Raw genomic sequence first — 22,829 nt, 5'->3', positions numbered from 1 at the left:
AATGATGGAAGAGTTGCGCTTTTGTGCTTCTATTGAACACAGGAGCTGCCGAACGGCGGTCTTTCGAACCAGCTTTGGCCGTGATTCTGGAAGACTTGGAGTTAAGCTTTTCTCTGAGAAAAGAACAAAGAACGGCACTGAAGTCATTCTTAAAAAGGGAAGATGTTTTCTGAGTTTTTCCGACCGGATACGGCGAAAGTTTAATCTGTCTACTAGCTACGCTTTACGTTGCTCTGGTTGGTGATAGCACTATCCTATCGCGTGCAGAGGGAGTTTGAAAGACAACCGTTTATCCCGTCCCTCGGATTGAGCCCTGTCTATGGTGAGTTTCCAGACCAAACATCTTGATGTGGGTCTGGCTTGTCAGGCTACACATAATCGGCACTTGTCATCCAGCCATAACAGCACAGAAATAAAAACAAATAAAAATTGGTGTTGCATCTGGTTAGTACAAAAAATAATTGCATTTGGTTAGGTCACAATGAAGGCTTATAGGGCTGTTTCAGTATTTGCATAGATTTTTTCATTGTTGTTAAGTCTGTTTATAAGTTCTTTTAGTGTATTTTTCACATTTTGTTTAGGTTAATGTGATTATTTGTGAATGTTTTTGTTGTATGGCCAGAAGGACTCATGCCATACCCGAGGTTTTTGTGAAACCCAGCCACTAGCAAGAAATAAAGCAAATAATTTGTGTGTTTATGTCTGAGTGTGTCTTGCATATTTATAACATTATGATGCAACTCAGTTCACAAGCTCTGAGGATAAGTCACTTAAGCTTGTTGAGCGCAGAGACAGATTCTAATAGTGTGTTGTTTAAAAGAAAAGTAGGTAGTATTTTTAGCTAATCCAACCACCCTCCTTCAAATTGGCTCTTTAAAACCCAAGCTACACCGTTACCTTTCACATTACCTTCAAAGCCCTTCTCTGACAGAACTGTCAAAACATACACACAACTGCATAACTCTAGTGAAATTATGACATTTAGTCCTTACTGATTAACCAACAGGCAAAAATGGCAGAGGTAAAGAAACACACACAGTCATGTCTGAGTATTAATAGCTGTGTAGTGTGAGCTAAATAATGCACTTGGCCTTTCACAGTCACTTAATTTATGATGTGAAGTGCAACCCCCTACCTGCCATATTCCAGTTTTTACACACACACACACACACACACACACACACACACACACACACACACACACACACACACACACACACACACACACACACACACACTCACACACACACACACACACACACACACACACACGGTTAACGAGGACTCTCCATAGGTGTAATGGTTTTTATACTGCACAAACTGTATATTCTATCCCTTTACACTACCCGTACCCCTAAAACCACAAAACATTTGAAAACTTTTATTAAACAAACAAAAACAAAAAAAGACTGTTTAGTATGTTTTTTAAGCCAATATATGTCATTATACATATATTTGTGTCCTCGTGAAACCATATACTGTATACCTGTACACAAACACAAACACACACACACACACACACACACACACTTACACTTCCAGGTTTTATGGGAAGGTTCCACAGACATAATTATTTTATACTGTACAAACCGTATATATTATATCCTCTACACCACACACACACACACACACACACACACACACACACACACACACACACACACACACACACACACACACACACACACACACACACACACACACACACACACACAGAGCTTCTGTACATTTAAATATAACATAATTATTGATAATAAACAATGATTTATTTTGGCACACACTAATAACCTACACAAATAAACTGTCTTTAATGCAGCTTTATTTACTACTAATTTAATGGTGATTTTGATAATATTACTTTATAACAATAAAACTAATTTATGATGTGAACTGAAATGCAACTGACATGAATAAAATTATTTAAAAAATGATTAATGGTTCAAAAAAATTTTTCCTGCACACACCATTCATTGATATACACTAACATGCACAACAAAGGCAAACAATCAAACAAAAAGACACAATAAGAACATATAAATAATGTATGCGCATAGACATAAATACATACATCCATATGCACACACACACAGTTTTTTTTTACACATACTAATGTACATGCACACATGTAAGCTGTATAAATAATGAATGAATGAATGAATGAATGAATAAATAAATAAATAAATAAATAAATGGCACTTATATACATACAAAAAATACCTGACACACTGTGAGGTCGATTCTCTCTCGGCAATACACGTCATCCAAACACTTACCCCTGACATTAATTAATCAAACCATCAATCAATTAACACAATAGGATTAACAAGCCTTGGGAAGGGATTTACACATGAATATATAATGACTCTCTCTCCCTATTGCTGTCTTTCTGTTGCGTGCTGGGAGTGGGTGTGTTCAAGTCTGGCGTGTGTGGGAGAGTTGTATGCTGGGATTTCTGAGTCCCCTTTCATGTTACTGCATGCTTTTTCATATTTTTTTATTCCTTCTACTCATCAGATGCTAAATATGCATATACTTTTATTTTTTTTTTAGTTGAGTGGCACGCTGTGCCCTGCTATGTGCCTCAGAGGCTTTATGCGTGGCATCTGTCCCTGTGGGGGGGTGCCACATCTCGCCCCTAGTAACAAGTTCACGTTTGTGCTGAAGGCGAGTTCCACAGGAGGACGTGCCCTCAGCTGTCTGTTATCAGAACAGGAATTTGGCATCAATTAAGGAAAAATATCTATTTTTGAAAAATGAATCGCTGGTTAGCCCACACAGCGTGCCCATCACAATATCCAACACAGCAACTTCTTATTGGGAAGCAAGCTGTAGTGAGAGTTATATGATTTTTGAAAGAAAGAGCAGTCAAAATAATTCTAGGAGACTGTGAAAATGGACCACAGCTGCAGGTTTCTTTTTGGATAAGGACACTACATTGGGACTGTCAAAGTAATGCATTAATGCATGTGATTAATTAAATATTTTGAGAACACTTAATTCTTTTTAATGCCATTAATGGATTTATTCAATTTAACATTAAAAATTTCATTATGTTCTTTTTGATTTCTAAAGACTGATCAGAATCAATCCTGCAGGGCTGATTGGAACTGATGGGAAAGCGCACAGACAAAAGTCCCTGGTGGTGCAACCGCTTATCAGTAAATGATGGAAACCCTTTTTATGGGAAATTTATTTAAAAATCAAATCCAGACGGGACATTTAACAAAAGCAAAGTAACTGTCACTTTTCGTTTGGTGGAATTGAATCATCATCAAAGCTCAACGTGTAAAATATTTCCTCACAAGTAAATCACCACAATTCGTTGTAAAAATCTATTATTTTGTGTTCTTAAAATTTGTGATCAATTCAATCTAGAAATCAATTAAGAGCCACAGTATTTTTGTTTTGGACTATGAGGGATTAAAAAGCAAAAACTGACTTTTAAAAGAAACTAGAAATGCTTCCTTTAAACTTCTCTGTTGAACGGATTGTAAAACAATTCTACAATGACCAACACTTCAAAAACATGTTGTAAATAGACGTCTTTGATGCTCTTAACCGATCGCCTACACAGATACACACAGGAACGTTTGAAAGCTGGCTTCTCATGTGTATCTGTGTAAGCCATTGATTGGTTAAGTGCATCTGTGAGTACATTTACATGCTCCCTCATAATGAGATTTTAATAGGATTTTGGCAATATTGCGGATAAACTTTACCTCATGTAAACGCAATACTTTAATCAAACTAAAGCTCATAACTGTAGTAACCATGATCGCATTAAACTGCGGCATACAACAATTTATCGCAGTCTATTGACATGCATCATACACCCCATTGACATGCATCCCATTGACATGCATCATACGAGCAACGGTTAAAGTTAAACATCTTCATTCATGTTCTACTAAAGAAACAAACACACCTAAATCTTGGATGCCCTGGGGATAAGCAGATAAACATAACATTTTCATTTTTGGGTGGATCCCTTTAATTTGGAACAAGAGATACAGGGGGAGTGGCTTTATTGCATCAGATATGTCACTTTGCTCACAGCTGATTGGTTTGGTGTGCGATCTCAAACCCAGAATAAAACCTGCTCTGGAGCAGTTTTGGGTGTAAGTAGTTACCAAGTAATCAAAATATCAAAAATATCAAGATACCAAAGTATCATTAATTTATTTACAACATTGAGTTTTTCATTAAATAAACACTGTTGTTGTTTACGTTATTAAATAATCTGTTAACATTTATTGTAATACAATTAATAATTTGCAGCTATTGACGCTTTGATCACATTTAAACACGTATCCCGGGAAAGCATTATAGTAAAACCCATATTGTAAATAGTAACATAATAATGAATAAATTAAGACAAATGTTTACCTCAGAATTTGGTTTGCTAATTATTATTATAATTATTATTTGTCTTTGCTGTATCACTTGGCAATATATTTATGTTTAACATGAAGTATAGGGCTTCCCTGTAAATGTATAGCAACAGGGCGCGTAAGACACGCTTCTGGTGTGAAAAGACAGAAAACGCCAGACAGCAGCCCTGCGCTTGACACGCAACAGAAACACCACGCTTGCAGGCAAAATCGATAATTGTGTTGTTTTGTATTATTACAATTAGACCTATATCTGCTTTTATGTAAACCTACAGACTTTCAAACATGAAAACGTAATTTATTAATGTATTCATGTCAAAATGACATAAAACCAGCTTTTTTCTTTGTCTACTCTGTTGTGGTAACAGTTGTCGTCCACATTATAGAGACACTCGTGCTCCTGCCACAGCTGAATACGTTTTTCTTCCATGGTGGAGTACCGCTTTGTGATCTTGGTCTCCTTTTCTTGTTCGTTGATTTTCTTTGGCTTGTAGTCAGTGATTTCCGGTTTCAGTAGCGATGCATCATATGTGTTCTAAAATCGGCTCAAAATATAAAACATGTTTGATATCCTCAGACTGGATGGAATCAAAATCTGAAGCTAAAAAATCGGAGTCTATGGCCATGATATACTATGCGATTTTTCATGGAATCTGTCGGCTCAAATCTGCAGACTGGCTCTGACTTTTGTAAACTAGCGTCAACTTGTTCAGACTGAAAATGGGGGGGAAATCGGGGGGAAAAATCGTGTAGTGTATTCCAGCCATTAATATATTGCTCTTGTAAATACTTGCCGGAATTTTAAAGAAACACAAGTCTAGAAATGCATCCAAATAACAGCAAAGCACAACCGTAAGGTGCTCTGCATTGGTCTAAAAATTATTATAAATTATTATAAACAGTGAATTTTGAAGTGATATATTCTTGAAAACTCAAAAACGTGGATTCGGACAGCTATTACATCACCACACAACCTTGGTGTTTGTCAAAAGTAGTAGGTAACTCGGCCGGGGATTTTTACGCGGGTGGTAGGAAAGGGACGTCAATAAAATTACTGACTAGCTGCTGTAAATGATGGCAATACCTTCCGACCCCATGAGGAACAATTACCATCCGAATCAGGCATCAGCCAACTCCTTCACCACTAACGGAGCGAGCTGGAAACTCTAACTTTTCCTGAATTCCCACTGTTGGGGAGGAGGGCCACAACATCATGGCCACCAACAAACCCCATAACAAAGATAATAACAAAGATTGTTATTGCTCCGGCTTTAACTTCTGGGTATTCGGCAGCGGTGTCACAACACGTGTCCCCATTGTTTTGGATTGTTTTTTAGGGGGTTTGATGACCTAGCCTGGCTCTGCCCTTATACAATGGAATGAATGGTATCGTTTTCTCCGCCGCCATTACTGAACTACAACTCAAACTAGCGCACGACATCAACATCATTGTTCTCAGCCACTCCCTCTGTTTGCTGATTGGACCGGTTTGTTCGGAGAAAACCTAAGAATACACCGCAGTTCCATACGTAGTACTGAAGGAAAATGAAAATTGAGCAGAAGTACTTAGCAGAGCCAGGCTAGGTCATCAAACCCCCTAAAAAACAATCCACCTTCTTGAGCCCGAAAAACCAAAATTTGCTCAAACTAATCTCAAACTTGTCTGGGAAGCAGCTGAAACCGGCTTTATGCAACAGGCCCAGGTGTGTGTGGTTATGATCGTCTTCCACATTGGCACCCACTTAAATTACAACCTGGAAGTATTGGCATATCCCTACCAGTATCTGATATAACTAAGCTTCCCCATGCATGCACACACACACCGCCAATAATGACCTGAAGTCATGTTTATTTATAAGGCACATTGGGTCAGAAGTTGAAGTCTCACAAAACTTAAATGCAAATTTAAATCATATGTGTGATTTAAAACCAAGAAAGTGTGATCATGCTCACTGGTTCTTTTTCCTCTGCTGGGAATGCTAGAATACCATTAGCAGAATCTGATATCTCCTGTTGCATCATTAAAAATGGTGAGAAAGACTAAAAGACAAAAGAAGCAGCAGTGATGATGCTGATATTTAGAATAATAGCTCCATTAGGAGATGCTCCGTTACATGCCACATAACACCCTCTGGCCACTTGTGCTAATGTTTCATACTGATTATCCTCCAGACCACGGCACAATGATATTAACACACACTTCATGAGATAAAATAGCCTTTAGGAAAGTGTTGCAGGAGTTGGTTTTGAGACACACACACACACACACGGGTGGGTGTGCCTGTGTGTGTTCCAGAATGGACCACCTTGCCAGGCATCTGCTATGGAAGGAAGCCAGAGTAAAATCTGGGCCATGGTGCATCTTTCTCTCTCCCTCCTTCAAGTGTCAGCTGTACAGAGCAGACACCGAGCGTGTTTTCTGTGATCAAAACAATGGGGACACGTGTTCTGTCTCTCTCTCTGTGAAAGGGAAGATTTTCTCCATCAAATGTCCCTTCCAAGTATGGTGACAGACGGAGTAAGAAAGGAAAGGCTAAAGGGGAGAAGAAAGATGTTCTGACTGATAAGGAGGGAGACAAAAAGAGAAAAGACAGACGGATCATGAATAGCTAAAGTGACGAAATCAGAATTTTAAAACACCGACTTGCCCGTGATTCGTTTTTAAAGGGATAGAGCAAATTAATAGCATGTGAAAATTAAATTGGGGATGCACCAAAATGGACCCTTTTCACAGACTGTGATGATACATTTTAACGGTCAGTTTCTTAGTTTTATTTATTTTTTCTTAAATGTGTGTACATTTATAACACTATACTTTGTATTGTTTTACCTTTTCATCAAAAACAAACAAAAAACAAATAAAAAGTTAACTGTGAGGGTGTTTTTAATACAGAGGCTGTGGGAGTGACGGTAAAAACTATCTGACTGCCATTATCAATCTCTCTCTATTTTTTACTGTTTTTTAAAGTTGCAAAACCACTATTGTTGAGTTTTTCTTTTGGGAACACACAAAAAAAAACATATTTAATGTAATCTCTCATTCACCACTATAGAAGTTTACTCAGCTATAATGACTTCCGCCTCTGAGAAACACAGAAATCTTTCTATCTTGAGTTAAATGTAACATTAAGTGACATAAGCCTACAAGCTGTTATTGATGTCTATTAATGTATATCTTTCAATATACACTATATTCCCAAAAGTTTTGGGACGTCTGCCTTTACAATGCACATTAACTTTAATGACATCCTATTCTACTATTCATGGGTTTCAGTCACGTGACTTTTTTGCCACGGCCGCCATCTTTAGGACCTTTGCGTAGCATAGCCGGTTACGCCTCTGTCTTGCAGACTGCAGACAGACCCATCTGAACGAGATGTACATAATAATTACATGATTACATTATTATGTAGGCTATATCTATGATCGGAAAGATTTCACACGCCAAAATAGCAAATCTCACCTCTGACGAAACGTCAATAGCAACGGTATTTAGATACTTAGATACTTGTCTTTAGGATTAGATCCTTATTTACTGCCAAACGAACTGCTGACACCCAGTGGCGGAGCCAGAGGGGTGCGGGTGGGGTGCGGGTGGCCACCCTGGGTGCCACCCCAAAATTTAGATCGCTATTTCCATTTCACTCACATCCTATTGAAAGCAGCAGGTATTGACGTGCGGTCGCAAGGCACATTTTTCATGTACCCTACTATAACCGTTGAATATTAACCTTAGAGAATAACGTTGCCAAACATATGATTAATCAACAAAATTTGTGTTTAAACATTGTTAATGACTTCACCGTTGGTTGGAGTAGGTAGCTATTTTTCTTTCTGTATAAAGTCTGTGTTTATGGAAGGTTAAGTAGACTATTTGCGCTTTTTTGTTGTTGCAGTTTTATAGCAACACATCGATGCCACTTTTTTCATTCTTGAAGAAAAAACGTTTTGCCTGTATGGTGATTAGATTTACTGTTTACTGCGCGGCATATGGCTCTTCATCAATAGCGCAAAAACAGGAAGCATGGCTTGCACTTGAACAAGTAAAATAATCATAAAGGTATGCCAAAAATATAATAGTAAACACAGTCGGCTATGTATACCGACTACCGAATGTAAGCTGTGAAATCGGATGCATGTCTATTGGATTCAACATTGTGCATTTGGTCTTAATGATTGCACGAGCTCCTTCAGTCCGTTATTAAAGTTAATCACAGAACAAAAGTGAAACTTAATTCTGTTCTCACTTGGCTGATCTGTTCACTTGTATTTGATATTGTTTTAAATGTTTAAATATTGCACCTGTCAGTAGCCTACATAACGAAATATTCTTTGCCGTGAATACTGCCGACGATGTCTTTGCGATGTCTTTTTAAATGATTGTTAAAAGTTAGCAGAAAAAGAGCAAAGTATTTCTGACGACACACACACACACACACACACACACACACACACACACACACACACACACACACACACACACACACACACACACAAAACTTTACTCATGGCACAATGCAGGCAAGCATTGTTCTCCTGCAACTGCCAAACCCAGACTTGTCCATCGGATTGCAAGACAGAGAAGCTCCAGAGAACACATCTCCACTGCTCCAGAGTCCAGTGGCGCCGTTCTTTACACCACTGCATCTGAGACTTTACATTGCACTTACAGCTGCTTAGATGCAGCTGCTCAGCCATGGAAACCCATTCCATGAAGCTCTCTGTGCACTGTTCTTGAGCTAATCTGAAGGCCACACAAAGTTTGGAGGTCTGTAGCTATTGACTCAGCAGAAAGTTGTCAACTTCTGCACACTGCGCACCAGCATGTGCTGACCGTGCTCTGTGATTTTACATGGCCTATCACTTCTATGTTCTTTGTCTCAAAACAGTTTATTGCTGTTTATGTCAGTAAATCAAACCAGTGACTAAATGATCAACTTCACATTTTTTATTTTACTAGGATGAAAATAACATACTATTTAAACTGAGTAAATTATATATGGATAGTGATCAAAGAAAGTTTATAAGTAACTGAGTTTATGTTTGTAAGTTATTATGAAAGCATTTGTGAGATTGCAAAAATCAATGACGAGATCATTGCATTCATGCGCTCAACATGTCTGTGATCGGCTACAATGCTTATCACTGCAACCTTTCATGCCACGATCTAAATCACATAATCTATAATCAACACTTTTCACAATCAGTTAACCTTAAGAGCTGTAATAGAAAAAAAACATGCTAAAAGTTCTTAATCTAATACTTTAGTTATTTCATATGCAAAGATATTAGCCAATCACAGCTGAAGTCTCACAGCAAAAACACCTCTTTAAACAGAGTATCAAAATCAGGGTAGGAAAAATGCCTTTTATTTCTAGATTTTGACAATGTTTGATGTAAAAATCATTATACAAGATTTATAAAAACATAACTAAATAATGAAGTTCATGTCCCCTTTAAATTAATTCACCTTCTCAACAACTTTTTTTATGTAGTCGTAGTAAACATAAATTGACTTGCTTAATTATCTAAATAATATGTATGGTGTATATTTTACTGTACTTGAAATGTGTACGAAATCATAGGTTTAGTCCTAGATTATAATATTTTACTTTTCAAAACACTTAGTAGCAGGAATTTGATTAGATTTATTTTATTATTGTACTGAATTGATTCACTGGACCTGCACTGTATGGTGCTATATATAAAATCCAACTCCCACGCGTTTGGAATCACATGCAGCAGAAGTGAGATAACAGACAGAATCAGAGAAATAAGTATAACAGGGAGCTGCTCTTTGGAACACCTGCATGATTTTTTCTGTCCCCTTTAAATCCAAGAGCTGCACGAGTAATAAAAATAATAATAATTATAGACACAACAAATATGGCTGCTGTGAAGACTTTCATGAAAAGTGTAAATTGCTAGCCTAACGTCATCATACTCTAGTCAGAATTTTAGAATATGAGTCTGATACTGTTTCATTGGGCTATGATTATGGGGCGTGTTTCAACCGAATCAGGAGAGAACATGCATCTGCACTCAATTGGATAGACCTACAACCAATCAGAGCAATGGAGTAAGTGTAGGGGTGTAAGGATTCATCTACTACATCGATGTATCGATTTATATTACTATGATCCAACTACATCGATCTGTGCTCTGCAAGTTGGCCTTCTGGACGACATATATCGATCTAATATCGTTTTAAAAGGTAATTGATCGATTGTCTTGATAATAGGAAATAACGCATTTGATTTAAGCACGTCAGACTTTATTTGGATGTTTTTCTTAGCACTTTTAATGATAAGCGTTAAACGTTACTCAGTCTGCCTATATGTGACGTCAGCTACACACGCCAGCAGCCGCGCAAAGAAAACAAAACATAGCAAGGACAGGATTTGTCATGACAGCGGATGACAGAGCAGAAGCCAACGGGCGAGAAATTATCAAGCCACCATTGTGGTCCAGTTTGTGGAAACACTTTAGTAAAGACAGTGATGTTCTAAATAAGTCACTCCCTTATAGTAGTAGCAGGTTCAACCACTGCTTATTCAACCTGAAGAGATGTTGGTTGCACTTTATTTTTGATATTTATTATATTTGTATTATTTTTATGTTGAAAAACAACAGCAAAAGTCAGCCTACTGTCAATTAAACCGGAAGAGATGTTACTGTCACTTTATTTTTGATATTAATATTGTAATATTTTTATTTTGAAGAACAACCAGAAGTAGCAGTAGTAGTATGGTGGTTGCACTTACTGTACTTTGAAAATGAGAGCAGAAAAGGTTAACTTCCTGTTAATTCAACCTAAACTGTTGGTTGCACTGTTCAAATAAAATGTGAACACATTTGCAATTAATTGTTTACTTGTTTTATATCCATAATTAATTGATACCTGATTCCCTTAAAAGAAGCAACAGAAATCTAGGAAACTTCACCTGCACTTATTTATTTCAGTCACACTGATTAAAATTTTTGGCAAAAAAGTTACTGAATCGATTTCAAGTCACTGAATCGTTTAGGATCGTATCATTCTAAATAAACCAGTATCCTTGAATCGTATCGACAACCTCAAATCGTGATACGAATCGAATCGTTGTTAAAATGAAACATTACACCCCTAAGTAAGTGACATACGGTGACTTAAGCAGCACATAGTTGTCAACAGAACTCAACTGGACGCACACTGGAAGTATAAGAATAAGATGAGTGTAAACGATCTTTGCTGAGGTTGTTAAAAAAAAATCAGGATACACAGAGAAATAGTAAAAGTGAATGTATATTCAATAAAGTTCTCTGTTTAGGATTTGAATGAATTCAACCCAATCGCTCTTTGGTGACGTGGATGATTACGCTACTGTTGGTCATCTGTCCAACATCCTATAAACCCGCCCTGACAATTTGATTGGTCCGAACAGCTCTGGTTCGAGCATAGTTGCTCCACAAAGGATCAAGTCCAAACTTCCCGATCTCAAATGTTGTGGGTGGGGCTAAGTTCGGCTGGCATCCAGGCTAGTAAATTGCAACATTCCATTTAAGTCTACTCCTGTCGTCTCAAAATGTTTCATTTATGTGATTTTTTTGGAGTTAAGCATTGTAACTAATTATAGATATGTCTGTTGTGCTCTTGAAAGTAGCATTAAATCAGAGGTGCTTAAATCACTTTAAAGCCTGTGACACACCAAACTGACATCAAAGAACTATTGGCCATGAAAGCTGACAGTGTTGTTGCCTCACAACGCCTACGTCTAGGTCAAAAAGCTGAGCTTGAACCGCCAGCTCTACACACGGGCAGGGGTGGGCTGAGCCCACCTTTTAGGCAAAGGTATTATTAAACTGTGTTTTTTGTTTTGTTTTGCTTTTTAATTTTTTTACATTGATTAAATTAATTTTGCCCACTGTGTGCTGATTGCTGAGTTTGACAAAGGGCTGTAGAATGTCCCAACCAATATCTTTTTTTTTTCTTCTATTTTTTTTTTTTACAGTATTATCTTATCAGCTAAAAGTAAGAGTGCATTATACACTCACAAAGTGGTCTATAGAGAAAAAAACTGGTTGACAATCACACAAGCAATAACAGGTAGAAATATTTGTGCTATCAGAGTGTGAATTACAGTGAGTTCTTCACGATCTTCACATTTACTTACAATCAAGTACAAATATACATTTCTATATCTCTGACTAGGGGCGACCCCGAATAGTCAAATATTCGATGCATCGATATGGGCACTGAGCTTCGGGAAGTGAAGCTCAGCACCGCCCCACGTCTTTAAACTTCAAACACGTTTTCAATGAGTGTACGCACACCGGCGGTGGCATTCGCCGCCTGTCCGTGGCGACTCAGGAAGTTGTTTAAAATCCTGCCGTGACACAGAGCACCATTTCAAGGTTTTATATTACATTTATATTATGTTTCCCTCATATCGTCAATGTACATACTTATTTCACCATGTGCTACAAGATACACCCATTGTGCAGCTCTTCAGAAGTCGATTCAAAATTGAGCTTGCGTGTATATAATGTGCACGTCCGGTGTGAGATAGCCTACCCGAGACGCAGCGCTGAGTTTGGCGTCCGGTGTGCGAACACCTTTAGGCACAATCGACTTAAGAACGTGCATGTAAACGCACTCAAAGTGTTCTTTTCCTCTCTAGGCAGGTATTTTTTTTATTTAAGTTTATTTATCAAAATGTTCTTTTATATATTATGTGATGTTCTGTTTTTCGATTCGGGCTTTAAATGGACTGCATTTATATATATGGTAAATGGACTGCATTTATATAGCGCTTTTAACATACCATATGGCCATCCAAAGCGCTTTACATTCACCCATGTATCCCATGAATCTTGCCTCACATTCACCCATTCACTCTCTCATTCATACACCGACGGCGTTGTCTGCCATGTAAAGCGCCATCCAGCTCGTCAGGAGCAGTTGGGGTTAGGTGCCTCTTGCTCATGGACACCTCGACACTTGGTCAGGTGGAACCGGGGATCAAACCACCAACCTTCCGGTTTGGAGAATCTACATGAACCACTGAGCCACTGCCGCCCCATTTAAAATGTTATGAGAAAACGTTTTACGAATGTTTATCCTCCACATTACGTTTTATTTAAACCTAAATAAGAAGGCCATTGTCAGTTCGTCTGTCAGTTGGCAGGCAGTTGCTGTGTGCAGTGTGTAAAGGAAAATAAAAATTGTTTTACCCTCCGGCTGACTAGTGTCGTTCCCCTCCCGTGAATGTGTAAATCCTTAGTCGGGGACACCCCTATCTCTGACTGATTTTAAAGTGTCATTTGGCTGCCCCTATATTGGGTCATACTTTTATCAGTGCAGTTGCAGTTGCATAAATTATGCTAAAAAACCCAGCTCATTTAAGAATGTGCATTTACTGCATAGATGGACCAGGAACAAGTAAGAAGGAATAAGTGTACAAAATGCAGATGCATGGTTCAGCTGAAACCTTGCCCTTTGTTACATCTCCACCAGAGGGTACTCCTTCCATCTCCTTTGCTTTCCCGTCTTGAACTACATGTTCCATTACCCATTGCCTGGACTGATTAATTCCACCTGTGTGTGATTAACTTGTTTGTGTTTGCCTTTATAAGCTCTATGTTTTCACTTACTCATTACAAATTCTTGTTTGTGTTTCACTGTAAAGCTTGGAATATACTTTGCAAGAACAAAGAAATTTGTTCGTTTTTTAGGTAGCTTTTGAGGTAAGTTTCTTTAAGTGTATTGGATATGTTGCCACAGTTCTTCTGGATTTAGTCTGTCTAAATTTTTAAATTTTTCTTCTTGTAATCCCAGATGGACTTAATGATGCTGAGATTAGATCTCCGCGTGGAGCATACCAGCTGTTGACAATAAATCAGCATTACAATTAATGTAAACTGATATTTCTTACTGACACGCTACAGCAAAAAAAAAAAAAAAAAATTTCTTAAAGACTTTTGCACATGACCATATATATATATATATATATATATATATATATATATATATATATATATATATATATATATATATATATATGTATATATACATACATACATACATACATGCATGCATATATATGGTCTTGGCAGACTAGCTCTACTATGCAGATTATTACTGTTGTTTTAGATTGCTGCTGCTGCTTATGATGATTAATATAATTGCTGCCGCTATTGCACAGTAACTTGCTACTGCCAATACAAAGACGTCGGTGCTGTGAGCATGTATAATAGCATATATCAATTATCCCTATAGCAGGTCTATACAGGTGGAGCTTGGGAAGGTGGAGGATTTTAGACAAACTCTGAAAGTGCACTGCAAACTGCTATAGAGAATGTTAACCTGGCATTTAAATGTTGAGCAGCAAGCTTGTTGGCTGCAGATGCAACATAGACCAATCAGCTGTGCCAAGTAGTTAACTCTGCAAGTATCTTCAGCTTCAGCGTTAAGGATCCATCAACCTACGTCATCTAGAGTTGACAGAACTAGGCATATATATACACACAAATATCTCAACCAGTCCTGCTTGCACATATGAATGGACAATGGCATGCATACAGAGCAGGCAAACGGTAAAGGAAAAAGAGACAGAAAGAGAGGAGAGGGGTCTCAAGAGCTGACAACTTGCCTAATGATGAAAGACTCCCACCTACCAGAGCTCTGCCTGCTGTCTGCCAGCATCTACGGTGAATAATCTGCCTTACTTTATCTTGATTCGTATTCTTGATTCAGATTCACATGTATAACTCACATTTACTATTGTTGTTACTTTCTGTTAGATTAATATTATGTATATTTTTGTAATATTCATATTCACACATTGTGTTTATTATATTTATTTTAATAAATTAATGCCTTTTGCATTGTTCTTTGTTACTAGTGCTTTGGCAAAACAAATAAGCCATTATTTTTCACACTAATAAAACAAATCGTAACACTGAAAGAAAGGCAGAGAGAGAAAAGCAGAAAGATATAGAAAAGCAGCCTCAGGGAGAGTAAAAAATGCTAATGTAAAAAGTACAAACTGTACCAGTGGCAGATGCTGAGGGGGAAAGGATAGAAAAAGAGAAAGAGAAAGAGAGGGAGAGGTAACTAAGCGGCGTCTGAATGGAAATGGACAGAATGCAGAGCAGAGGGATGATGCGGAGAGAAACACAGATAAACAGATTGTGTGAGCGAATAAAGAGACCATTTTTAAAACGGGTGTCTTAAAAGACACACATATGTGTGACAGAGGGAAAGAGAGAAAGAGAGGGAGAGAACATCTCATCCCTTTTCTGCTCTCGATTTATTTTATTTCCTCCTCCTGAAATGACAGGAGTAATTTTAAAATGTCTCATCGTGCCACCCTTCAGCACACAGACACCCACACGCATGTGGAAGAGAGCAGTTCAAAAGGGATTGTTTCGGAGACTGTACTCGAGATTAAAACTGTGAAAACCTCATTAAAACTGACACTAAATGAGACTTCAAGCAGAAGCGTCGGCCGTGTAAACATCACCCAAATTACACAGGTACCAAAACCCTATTTCTAAAATAGTTCACAGCTGCATATCCTTTATAATAATAACGCTCGTCTCCTCAGCAAATACGCTTGGCGTAAAAGTTTGAGCGGCAAGCACACTCAAAAAGATCATTACGGGTGCCGGATGATTAAAGGCGGCGTCATTAGGAAAGATATCATTAAAACAGAGAGGATGGACCGCTAGAAACCACATGTGTTCAATTATTGGGCTGAAGAGGTGCAGTGCTACAAAACACACTCACTGAAGGTTCAACTCAATCTTCTGTTTTTAATCATTAAAGCTTTGGTTGAGCTCAGACAGTGCTCCAGGCTGGAAAAACACCTATCAAACTTTCACAATTCCACTTTTTTCCTGAAGAAGGTAATAAAGTCTTGATGTATATGTGAGAGAAAATGCATTAACTGTGGCCTGGCACCCCGAAGCAAATAAATGCACGAGTATAACATGTTTGGACAGCTCAAACACCATCCGATTAGTCACGTTTGGTGTCACGAGTAAAAGCCGTTGTTTCTTCTTTCTCTTCTTCATGTATAAATAAGCTTTTCTAAAGTGCAAGTCTCTGTAAACAAGAAAACTACTTAGCGCCTTCATTATTGTACACTGTGTTTTTGCTTTATTAAATTGAGCCTAGTCTATAAAACTAAGTGATAAAAAACAGAAATCTCCCTAACGTCAAAAACGGAAAGAGCTCGGTAATCTGCTATCATACGATGAGCCTTATGTAAGGAACAATGATATTACCTTGGAAATTTGATTTGAGACAATTTTTATTTTTAAATCATTCTGTTTTTGCTCTCTCTCTCTCTCTCTCTCTCTCTCTCTCTCTCTCTCTCTCTCTCTCTCTCTCTCTTTTTATTAAACTCACTGGTAATTGTGTTACAAGCCCAGATGCTTAACTATAAGTATGCCACCATCCGTTCTATTCGAAAATCCTTTTAATGGTTCTCAGACTTTAGCCCTCTCATAAATCTCTGTGTGCCCAAGAGATTATTCTCCAGTCTGGAGCGTTAGATTGTCTGCTATGCCTCATCATCGCTTGGAGTTAACTACCCCAAAAAACAAAAACAAAACCAACAACAAAAAAAAACTTAAATCCTTTATTAAGCACCTACAAAAATGAACTATGAGCAATATGGCTGTAATACATTTTATTAGCATTTTATTAATGGGCCTATGAATTTTAGCCAGCGTGCACAAAGAGCTCTAACAGATTTCATGCCGTTGTGGTCGCCTTGTAACCTACATCATCTCATCTGTTGCTTTTATGAGTGGTTCTGGGGCAAGTGACCCAGAATGTTCAGAAAGGAGAAAAAAATTACCTATTTCCTGCTCCTCTGAAGGGCATATAGATTAATAATGTCAGGAGTGTCAGATGGGGCCGTTCAAACTATATTTTCAGTTATAGAGAATAAATTCTCTCCGCTTTCATGCTCGACTCACATTCTGCTGCTCCGTAAAGAGCTACAGATGCTTTAAAAGCATCTAATAATGCATTCCTAATAACGTAGCAACTGTTACCTCTTAAATACATGCACGTTCTAAGAATCAAAAGAGAGTTTTATTGTCCATCTCTCAGAGGAGTGGGAAACCTCACATCTTCATTGCAACTGTAAACTCTTGCTCCTCAAACACCCATCTCTCTCTCTCCCTCTCTCTCTCCCCTTGATGGCACGACAGCTCTGATGGCTGAACTTTAAATGACAGAGATGAAATTAATTCATAGGTGAAAATCCATCATTTCAGATCCGGAATCTGTGCCACCTACAAGCATAAAGAATTAATAGAGTAATCTTACTGCGAGGCAGAGAGAGTGAGGGAGGGTGCGAGGAAGCGAGAGAGGGAAGGAAGGAAGAGAGGTCATTTTATTCTAATTTGTACCTCTGACAATTTCCTGTCAGAGGATAAAGCAACACAAATAAATAAAAAATAGAATATAAAAAAATAAAAATACATTAAAGAACGGAACAAATAAAAGCATATTTCTGTCTGAATGTGAAATGAAGGCCTGTTCCACAGCTATTAAATGAGAAGATGAAGAGAGAGAGAGCGAGAGAGAGAGAGAGAGAGCGAGAGAGAGAGAGATAGAGAGAGAGAAAAAAAGTGTTTTTTTTCTATCTCCGTGTTTTTTGTATTCATACGAGTTAGTGAGAGTCATAATTCAATACAGAGGGGAGGTGTGACTGTGGTGTGGGGGGCATGACTACGTGGACAGCGTATAGATTTACATTCACTTTGCTGAGATGTGTGCGTCTGTGTGTTGCTGTAAGTAAACTCACTCTGGCAGAACAACCGCTCTGTTAGTATAGTATAGTGAAAAATAATTGCCATTAAAGTTGCATACATCACACAGAGGCTATCTGTGAGAGCTTTAGAGGGTCAGTGACTTGACACATACAGAGACAGACACGGACACGTTGTGGAATGACAATGTTGGTAAGACACTAGAGTGCCTGCTTTGAGGCTTGAAAGCCCAATGCATTTACACACTGCTGTCTTGAGGATTGACTGTTACATGAGCTAATCTATCTCTCACAAGAATCACGCTCACACACACAAATACAAAAGTGTGGTGAACGACCATCATGGCCAATTTGAGCTGTAGACGTATAGTTTTTCAATTCCTCCAGACATTCATTGGATTAATTGTATTATAGCTTGATAATAGTACATTCTGCTTTCACCGCATCGTGTCTGTCTCAATTCTATCACCTTTGACTTTCATTATAATCTCATTTTACCTTTTCAAGACTCTGTAAATTAAAAACCTTTGGCATGATAATGATTTTACTGCAGCTGTGTATTATGCAGTCTGCTGTCATTCGAAGATGAACAAACTGCAGCATTTATCAGCTTTGGAGCCGTGACACAGGCTGAACTGTAAAGACGGGCAGTGTACTGAGACAGGGGACCTTGTGGCTCCCGACAGGAAAATACTCTTTTAGCACCTGCAATGGCTGCCATTCTCAAGAGACTGGGAACACAGGTGCTGTGAGCTCTTAAAAAAGCTGTCTTGAATCTATACAGCCAACTAATTTGAGTGGAAGGCATGAAATGCAGGGAGACTGTTGAGAAGCCATCAGGTACTGTGCAAAAGCTAAATTATAGTATATTAGCATTAGTCTTACAGTGATGTTCCTCTCAGGAAACAGTTTGGGAAAAAGTGACACTTCTAGTAGTGGAAAATCAGGCAATCCAGCAGAATATGAAAAAAAAAAAAAAAAAATATATATATATATATATATATATATATATATATATATATATATATATATATATATATATATATATATATATATATATATATATATATATATATATATATGTGTGCATGTTTCCCCGGTTATTATTTTTTAGAGAAGGGGAGCATTTTTTATTCTGCTTTCGCATGGTTGTCTACACCACATGAGAAACTGTGTAATTGGCTTCATGAGCTCTCAGTATGAACGGTTACAGTGCATTGAACTGACAGTGTCAATAGAGAGCCTTGATATTAAAAAACCTCTGAATTGACCCAGGATTTTTAGACGTTTGTTTCCTTCTTGCACCTGATCGCACTCACACGCAGACACACCAATGCGGTCTAGTTTTAATGTGCCTGTCCAGCCTTTGTAATTAATTTTAATTTGCATCTATTGGATCAGGAGAAATTAATTAGATCTCTCTGGACACAAAGATGGTAATCATACCACATCCATCTTTCTGTGTGAAAGCGAGGGAGCATGTTCACTGCCCACTCAGAAGGAAGCCAAACATGATTCACTGAAAAGATTCTATGAGGCCAATGTGAGTCTAGATGAAAAAAGTTCTTGACAGTGAATTCTTGAAGGGCCATATCATGTAGCATTTGTGTGCTTTTATAACATGAATTGTATTTAGCAATTGCAAATCAGTTACAAATTAATAACCTCTTTACATGCAAAATCAGTAACTGGTCTAATATATCTGCCATTCTTCAATAACAGCCTCTTTTTTTTTTTCTTCTTTTTTTTTTTTTACAAAGCCTGCATTATATTGCAACAGGTTCAAGAAACAATCCCTGGAGATAGGGTGGATGATATACCAAAATATACACTATATTGCCAAAAGTTTTGGGACAAGTTTTGGGATGTTTACATGCACATGAACTTTAATGACATCCCATTCTTAATCTGTAGGGTTTAATATGGAGTTGGCCCACCCTATGCAGCTATAACAACTTCAACTCTTCTGGGAAGGCTTTCCACAAGGTTTAGGAGTGTGTCTTCTAGAAGCACTTTTGTGAGGTTAGGCGCTGATGTTGAATGAGAAGGCCTGGCTCCCCATTTCTAATTCAACCAAAGGTGTTATCGGGTTGAGGTTTGTGCAGGCAAGTCAAATTTCTCCACACCAAACTCGTTTATCCATGTCTTTATGGACTTTGCTTTGTGCACTGGTGTGCAGTCATGTTGGAACAGGAAGGGGCCATCTATTCCCACAATGTCAGGAGCCTTAAATTGTGTAAAATGTCTTGGTTGACTGTGTAATATTTATGGATACCTGAATTCAGTGATTTGGAGGGGTGTACCAATACTTTTGGCAAGGTAGTGTATGATAAAGCAGTAGAAATTGGACAATGAGTACATTTTGGATTGTTACATGATGTTCACGTCATTACAGCATACATTTTGTAAGCCTTACCAGTTTAAACTTTTCAAGCAATCATCATGAAATATATATTTTTAATGGAAAATTGTAGTACATTCATATAAATTATTTATCCATGCATTTTCATATATTTTTGTTTTAATTAATGTGCGCTCGTGACATCGAAAACAATGCCAACTCTTCTCATATAATGTATGCACCGTGTGCAAGAGTGGGACAATAATCCCTCCCTTCCAGCAACCTGTCACTCACAAGATTGCAGCAATTAGCAAACGACAGTGATCTAATGATACGATCAATTCTCAATGAACAAAACCAAGTCCTGCCCCATATTGTTTTCTCATTTAAAAAACAGTTTTTTCCTGTCTTGAATAGGCTTGTACTGTTCAATGTACTGTTAATATGAAGGAATTTTCATTTCATTTCAGTTTTGAGTTTGAAGGAAATGTCCGTAAATTTAACAGAAATGGCACAAGTTATTTTAAGCCAGGACACTATACTTTTGTCTTGGGCAGGTTTAAGTAAATCATTAAAATGTTTAATTTGAGGTAATTTTAGATATTAGTAAAATAACTGAAAACAATGTTTAAAAAACAAAATTCAGTCACTCTTTCCTAACATTGGGAAATATACACAGAGTAATAAGAGTGTATCTGCACAGTAGGCTACATCAAATGCTTTCATTTCAAAACCTGTTTTCAATAATTTGACAATTATTTAGCACTTAACTAATTGATATAACGCTGTTTAAGTGTTATCGTACTGTCGCCGCTCAAATTTGAATTTATATTCTCGGCAGGCACTTTCTTATCAAAGCGACTTTGATAAGAGAGCGCATACATTATGTGCATGGAAGAGAGATGCAAAGCAAAAAAGCAGATAGCGGATCCAAGTCAAGTAGTACAGTTGAAGACAAAAACCCTACAAGCATCAACGCAGATGTACGAGGATCTTCATGGAGGAATGTGAAGAGATGAAAGCACTACACGACCAGATATACCAAATCATCACCAAGACGATGTTCTCCCACAGGGGTCAATCAAATACAACCCTATGTAAGTGTGTTTAACAATAACATAACCTTAATGTGTGTGTGTGAGTACAAGCGTGAGATAATGGAGTGTAGTTTACACACCAAAGTAGTTATTAGTGCGGCACATAAATATTGCATCACTGAATATCGTAGTGAAAGTGGTGTGTGTGTGTGCAGCAAGACTGGGATAGTCTGTTTAACTGCGTGTGTATCTCCCTCCGCGGCAGCTCTCATTAAAATTGTAAAGTCATACACTGATGAGGGCACTTTAGAGTAACCCAAACACACACATGCATAAGAATGAAATATTATTGAACATTATCATTATCACCACACCACAATCTGGTAGAAATAATATGAAACAATTTCTAATAAATATAAAATAATCTTGTACCGTTCTCTGGCTCAGACTTGCGCTCTTGCTCCGTATCAGTAAGGGACAGAACGGAGTTTGCTCGGCTCGACAGGCAGGAACTATGCTCTGACTTCACTTCCTGCATCCACAACCGCAGGGCGTGGTCAGGGGAGGCTCCGCCCTCAGATTCAGGATCGGAGGGGACACTTGCAGACACCCCTCCAGGGTATGCAAGCTCCTGATTGGCTGCATGAAGCTCTGTCTGGAAATCAGGGAACACAGTTTGGGAGGGGTCCGAGAAATCTGGGAAAATAAAAAAGAAAGAGGTGTAAATTCATGTAATCTATTTCACAAATCAAAGTTTTTGTACACGGACACACACTCACACAGGCTTGTGGATTAGAGTTCAGTGCTGGAGCTGTGTACAGACTGCTGAGATGTCTGGAGCCTGGCTGAGAAACAATTTTGTTCTCTCTTCAGGGATGGAGAATGGCTTATAAAACTCCAAATAAATATTTAACAGAAAAGAATTCTGCTTTTAACGGCACAAAATGTGAAAAAAACATTTAAATTCCCCAAAGAATGAGCATGTAAGAGACACATGAACTCACATGCACACTCAGATACAAACTCGCTCTCTCTTACACAGAAACACATTGTTTGTGTGTACTAGCACTACCTTTATCTGTCATTTTAACTTTTACTTCAGTGCTGACAACTCGCGCTAGAATACACTCACATTCAAGTAGATTTATTGCCATGGTAAAACAGCTTTATATTGCCAAAGCATTGATAATATTAAATGACAGACATACACTACCGTTCAAATGTTTGGGGTCAGTAAGTTTTTGAAAGCAGTCTCATTCTCATCAAGGCTTCATTTATTTGATCAAAAATT

The 22,829-nt window shown here is 37.9% G+C and overlaps 1 protein-coding gene across 1 annotated transcript in view; it reads right to left on the bottom strand.

The window, feature by feature from the left end:
* tenm1 (teneurin transmembrane protein 1) overlaps window positions 1-22,829 on the bottom strand; it is a 209,271-nt gene that overhangs the window by 119,219 nt on the left and 67,223 nt on the right. Inside the window, 1 exon segment of the mRNA XM_067439223.1 lies at window positions 21,971-22,234. Within this exon segment, the coding sequence (XP_067295324.1) occupies window positions 21,971-22,234 (264 nt within the window).

This window comes from Pseudorasbora parva, chromosome 3, assembly GCF_024679245.1.
Source record: "Pseudorasbora parva isolate DD20220531a chromosome 3, ASM2467924v1, whole genome shotgun sequence".
In the NCBI taxonomy this organism is placed as follows: domain Eukaryota; kingdom Metazoa; phylum Chordata; class Actinopteri; order Cypriniformes; family Gobionidae; genus Pseudorasbora; species Pseudorasbora parva.
The sequence above is the reverse complement of the archived record's forward strand: the minus strand, read 5'-3'. Positions and strand labels throughout refer to the sequence as shown.